Genomic DNA, 6,477 nt, shown 5'->3' with positions numbered 1-6,477 from the left:
AATAATTTTCATTCTAATACCCACACATTGCTGTGATTGTTATTCTGTGCCATTGAGTTGATTTCTGACCCATAGTAACCCAATGAGACAGCCTAGAACTACCCCATAGGATTTTCTAGGTTGTGATCTCTACAGAGATCACCAGGTCTTTTCTCCTACAGAGCTGTGGGTGGGTTCCAACACCAACCTTCCAGTTAGCAGCCAAGCATTTAACCATTGTGCCCCTGAGACTCCTTTATAACTATCAGTTGGAGAGTGCAGCTGTAGGAAACCTCTGACCAAAGCTGATTTTAGACCTAGCGCACAGTTCCTGTAGGCCAGAATTATTGTGATCATACTGAACTATCCCCAAGCAACCTCTGGATGAAGCAATGGGCTCTGACCCAGTAGGCCCATCTTCTCACGGCTGGCCATCACCATCCATGACCAGAGCAAGAAGGAGCCAGTCAACATGAGATTTCTGTGGCTTCAGTCCTTGCCATTCCTCTAAAAGGAGTTTATTGGAGACATTCTAGATTCCTCAGATAGGCACCTTCCAGGCAGCCTCCAGGGAGCCCGGGAGACAGAGGTTCCGCTGCCCTAGCTCCCTCCCTCAGCTGAGAAGCAAACCAAAGGAGGGTGTGTTTCATTTCATTTTTCCTTTTGGTTTCTACATGCGACGTCTCCTAGTGTGGTGCTGTAGGAACAGCACTGGACTGCGAGTCACAAGGTCAGCAGTTCAAACCCACCAGCTGCTCCTCAGAAATCATATAAAGGGTCACTATGAGTGGGAACTGACTCCATGGCACTTAACAACAATAACATAGAGCCATTGGTAGGCACACAATCATCAGGGGAGGGATTTGAAAGTTGGGGCCCAGATTATGAAGGGAAGGCCTGCTCCCCCATCCTCTCCTCTGATTACAGATAAGTAATTCAGGGAAAGGCAGCTAGACTCCTATTGGGTCTGTTGGATCAGGTAGACAATATATTACTAGTTGCCACTGTCCTCGCAAGAAAAAACATGGTAATTATTCTAAACACCTCTCCACTTACAGCCATGCCTGACTGGGAAGAACTGGTATTAGGATCTGTTTTCTCTGTGGAGAACACAACCTACTGGGAATAAGAAGCATCAACATGAGGAAACAAACAGCTCACCCTTGCACCTCACCTTCACCTTTCTGTCCCTCAGCTTCTCTGAAAAGCAGGAAGCCAAAGCTATTAGGAATCTTGATTAAATAAGTAAGTCTCAGAGGTGGCCTTTGTGCCTAGAAGCATGACAACAGACCAACCCGGTAGCCTAAAGAACAACCGGAACTCAATCACTGATGGTGGTGGAGTGAGACGATGAACTGGAGCCAAAAACAACTTCTTGTACCCACCAGGTTGACCTGTTTTGCACTCCAGATGTTTTCATCAAGACTACGAAGATAATTACCAGCATAGCATCTGGAGCAAGCCTGGTGGTGTGTGCCCTCAAGTCAATGCTGAGTCATGTTGACCCTATGGGACAGAATACAACAGCCCAATAGGAATTCCTAGGCTGTCACCATTAGGGGGAGCAGATAGATGACCAGCTCTTTTCTCCAAGGACCTGCAATCCATTTCTGACACTGCCAATTATTTGCCATGTAACCCTGAACAATGGTCTTAGCATCTTTAAGCCTATGCACAATCACTATGATTTGGAATTTATTCAAAGGCACTTATCAACAAACAACAACGTAGTGTTGTTGTGAGGATTCAATGAGATTATATCTAAAATATATTCAATAAAAAATGTTCATACATCAGCTAATGTACGAGGACCTTCAGAATGTTCATGGAAAAATGAAATTAAAGATAATTAAATGTTTCCTTCATACACCTATTATTAGTCGTATAAGCAATCACATTAGAATACATTCAATATATATTTGGAAGTAAGAATCCATCTCTCTAAAAGCAATCAATGCCATCCCATTCTCAGCCAGTTCTCTGAAGTAACAAAGCATCATGAATGTATTAAACAAGTCAAGAGAAAATAGCTCATTTTATCTCACTCTATTTCTAGGTCATGAGGGTCGAATTGGCATGGCCTCTATCAAGATAAAGGAGGACTGTGAATTTGATGGGAAAAAACTCTTTAAGCACATTGCTGACTACCTGCCTACTTATGCAAGACCCCGGTTTCTAAGAATACAGGTGAGACCTTGTTCCAGCATCCCTCATCTCTGAGCCAATTACTCCCCTCCTACCCTGACAACCACAATTGCCACATTGTTCACTACCCTTTCCAGGCAGCTCAGAAAGAAATGTCCTTGGTCAGTAAGAAAAAAAAGAAATATATCACTAGTAGAAACCCATTCCTGATTCCTTTCTCCCAAAAACAACAGACCAGATCATTCAGCAACAGTCTTAGCAAGTCGCTCCCTCAGTCTATGTTTGATGAGCTATGACAGATAGTTACAAGAGAAATACTCTGACTGTGATATTTGTTGTTTCCAGTTTGAAAGAATGGAAAAATCCATCCAGGTCTTACCTAACTGGGCATCATTAGTCAGGTGAAAGTACCCAGGCTTAACTATCATCACTGGGGGTGTTGTTTGCCTTTATCAAAGATTAACCCTCCCACTTGTGGACTCAGTTAAACACTCCCACTTTCAGACTTTAAGCTCTGTGATTCTGTAACTGTTGATAATCATAAAGTACTGGCAGAGAGACATGAAATACCCTCAGATCATCATCTATTAATTGGAGGAGAGACCATTCTTCAGTGTAACAGATAAACAAGCTGAGAACTCAGAGTTGTCTGTGTGTAGGTGGTTCCCGCCTCCACCATTAATGAGGGTATTTCAGTAACAAGTGAAACCGCCCGGAACAATAGGAGCTACCTCTTTGTAGGAAATGGGCTCACACAAATAGTTCACTGTTGGCAACCCCTCACTCTGTGAGAGTGATTTTAAAGCTTTGAGGAAATGAAAAGTACCTCCCCAGTAGCCCCTGAGTGGAGATTCTGAAAACAGACTTGATCAGAATCATAGAAAACGTTCCCTTTCATAGCTATCGGGTGCTCCAGACAGAGCCCTCTTGGTGCAGTGGTTACACACTTGGCTGTAACCAGTAGGTCGGCGATTGAACCCCCACCTGCTGCATGGGAGAAAGTTCTGGCAATCGCTCCTACAAAGATGACAGCCTAGGAAACCCTAAGGGACAGTTCTAGTCTGTCCTAAAGAGTCTCCGTGAGTCTCAATGTCCTCAACAGCACACAACAACAAATGGACTGCCGTTGTCACTACCTCCTTGTGCTGCACCCTAATCTGTTTGCAAATACTACCACCATGTGGATTGTTGCATGTTTTTCAGGACACCATTGAGATCACTGGAACTTTCAAGCATCGCAAAGTGACCCTCGTGGAGGAGGGCTTTAACCCTGCAGTCATCAAAGATTCTTTGTATTTCTTGGATGACCAAGCAAAAATGTATGTGCCTATGACTGAGGACATTTATAAGGCCATAAATGAGAAAACTCTGAAACTCTGACTTTCTAGGAGGATAACTCATAATATTCCCAGAAAGATATGTAATGGGCCTTGGACAGCTGGAAATAATATAAGTTAAGGTTGAATGAAGATGGTGATGTACAATTTTTTTATGGAAATTATGCCTACTGATTTTTTCAATTATACCTGAACCTTTGTGAGTGAAAAGATTTAAAGATAATTATTTTTCAATTAACCGTCTGCTTGTATTTGCCCACTGAGCCTGCTGAAGAGAAGGCACAATTTTTTTTAATTCATAATAAAATAAATGAATACTGATACACAAGGTGGCACTGTTTCTCGTATGCTTTCCTGAAGCTAAATTCAAACCCTGTGACAGCCACTCTAGAGTCCAACAGCCTCACTGGTCACACTTCACAAGTGTCTCTCTCACGGTAGTAATGGTATTCTAGGTAACGAGAGGAGAGGAGTGGATCATGAATGGATCACCAATGGAAATTCGTCTCCAGTGTAAGACGGTAAACTCTCCCACCCACAAGCATCCCAGCTACCATGTACACACAGCGTTAACCCACAGAAGATAAAGCCATCTGCTGGGACAGCCCTGGCAGGAGCCATAAATCTGTGACACCAGAGTTCTATGTATAAAAATGTTCATCAAACATGTTTTAGCTTCATCAGAGACTGCACACGCACATATCTTCAGGATTACATAAGGAATACTGATGAGAGAAACTAGTCACAAATGAAGATGGCAAAGTGGGGGACAACCACTACTCTGCTTCAGGCAGGTGATTTGGGGGGAAACACAGGTCAGGTACTACCAGATCTTCTGACTATTCAGAAAATAAAAGTCCAGCTATTTGTGTGAACCTTTCAATGTTTAACATGAGAAATATCTACAGTATAATAAACTAATATACATAGTAAACAAACTATATCTGTGGAACAGGTAAATCTTTGATCTCCCGTGCACACCCTTATACCCCTCGGGTCATGCCTGGCTTGGGCAGTGCCACACGCTCCTTAGACCTGAGCTGGTTTCACATCACAGTCAGTCTGCTGCCTACAGAAGCCTGTTCAAGGGCCTGGGCCATTTCCCAAGGCACAGGAGGTTCTGAGGACTTTCTGAAGGTGGATCTGTCCAGACACTCAGCTCCCTGCCTTCCTGTGCACAGCTCTTTTACCTCTGTGTGTGTCAACTACAACCAGAGTTCCCAGGAGCGGGTACCTGGAGGCAGCACTCAAGACACGTCCTTACGTAGAACTGGTCTTGGCCACAGGACTGAGTCCACATCCCAAAAGGGTGACCCAAGTTCACCCCATTTCACCCTTTCGGGCTCCCGAGAAGTAGTGAAGCTTCCTTCTTTTAGAGGACTTGCAGAGTTGCTCAGAGAGCTGACTGGACCAGTTCTCCTACAGAGTAGCCCCCATTAGTCCCTAGGCAAACACATCCAGGGATCCTCATTGACATAATAGAAGAGTCACAATTACACCTCCAACATGGCACTAAGATTTTTTTTTTTCTTTTAGTATGGACATGGTATTTTCAATAACCTCATACACATGTGGAAGCTGGACAGTGAATAAGGAAGACCATAGAAGAATTGATGCTTTTGATGGTGTTGCAGGAGAATATTGAAAGTGCCATGGGCTGCCAAAAGAACCAATAGATCCACTTTGGAAGAAGTGCACCCAGAGTGCTCCTTGGAGGCCAGGATGGCCGAACTTTGTCTCTAATACTTCAGCCATATTGTCAGGAGGGACCAGTCACTAGAGAAGGGTATCATGTTTGGTAAGGTGGAGGGTCAGAGAAGAAGAGGAAGACCCCCAACGAAATGGATTGGCCAGGTGGCAGCATCAATGGACTCAAGCGTGACAACGGTAGTGAGGTTGGCCCAGGATCGAGCAGTGTTTCATTCTGCTGTGAGTAAGGTCGCTATGGGGTGGTACCTAACAACAACAACAACGATCTTATCTTAAGCTTTTACAATAATGGTCTTATGCCCTTTGTGACTAACTTTTTATTTTATTTTTATTTTTTATTATTATTATTATTTATTTTTATATTTGCCCTTTGTGACTAACTTCACTCAGCATAATGTCCTCAAGGTCCATCCATGTTATGCGGTGGCTTGCAGCTTCCTTGTTATTCTTCAAGGTAGCATAGTATTCCATTGTGTGTATGGACCAATGTTTATCCATTGTGTGTATGGAATGTTTATCCATTCTTCCATTGATGGGCACTTAGGCTGTCTCCATCTTTTTCCTATTGTGAATGTTGTTATTGTTATGTGCCGTAGAGTTGGTTCCAACTCATAGCGACCCTATACAGAGTTTCCGAGGCTGTAAATTTTTACAGGAGCAGAAAGCTTCATCTTTCTCCTGCGGAACAGCTGGTAGTTTCAAACTGTTGACCTTGCGGTTCATAGCCCGATTCATAACCACTATGCTACCAGAGCTCTTTATTCTGAATAGTGCTGCTATGAACATTGGTGTGGCACTAAGAATTTTTTTTTTTAATTTTTTAATAAGATTTTTTTTTAATTTTTAATTATCCTCACTCTTCCAGTTGACTCAGAAAAAAAGTAACGACTAGAATCCCATTCATATGTCTAACAATATACATTCTGAGAGCTTGATTGTAATAACACTCTTCAGAACAGTCTAAGGAAAATTCTGAATATTTCTGCTTCTTGGCAATATAGCCAGGAATTTACAACTATCATTGTTTGGTGTAGGAGCTCTGGTAGCATAGTAGTTACAAGTTGGGCTGCTAACTTCAAGGTCAGCAATTTGAAATTACCAGCTGTTCCACAGGAGAAAGATGAGGCTTTCTGCTCCCTTAAATATTTGCAGCCTGAAACCCCATACACGATTGTTATGAGTCGGAACCAACTCCACAGCACATCACCACTACCAGCACCATTGCTTAGGGTAAGGAGCCCTGGTGGCATAGTCGATTAAGTATTGGACTGCTAACCACAAGGTCAATGGTTCAAACCCACGAGTT

At 43.0% G+C, this 6,477-nt stretch overlaps 1 protein-coding gene across 2 annotated transcripts in view; it reads left to right on the top strand.

Annotated features, from left to right (window-relative positions):
• Positions 1–3,504, top strand: part of LOC102813077 (very long-chain acyl-CoA synthetase-like) — a 67,265-nt gene extending 63,761 nt beyond the window's left edge. For both annotated transcript variants that reach the window (XM_006831664.1, XM_006831663.1), the window contains 2 exons: positions 2,036–2,166; positions 3,328–3,504. In XM_006831664.1, the coding sequence (XP_006831727.1) occupies positions 2,036–2,166; positions 3,328–3,504 (308 nt within the window). The remainder of the gene's footprint in view (positions 1–2,035; positions 2,167–3,327) is intronic.
• The last annotated feature ends 2,973 nt before the right edge of the window (positions 3,505–6,477 follow it).

The sequence above is a fragment of the Chrysochloris asiatica genome, unplaced genomic scaffold, assembly GCF_000296735.1.
Source record: "Chrysochloris asiatica unplaced genomic scaffold, ChrAsi1.0 scaffold00004, whole genome shotgun sequence".
NCBI classification, from domain to species: domain Eukaryota; kingdom Metazoa; phylum Chordata; class Mammalia; order Afrosoricida; family Chrysochloridae; genus Chrysochloris; species Chrysochloris asiatica.
This window is presented reverse-complemented; position numbering and strand designations above follow the sequence as displayed.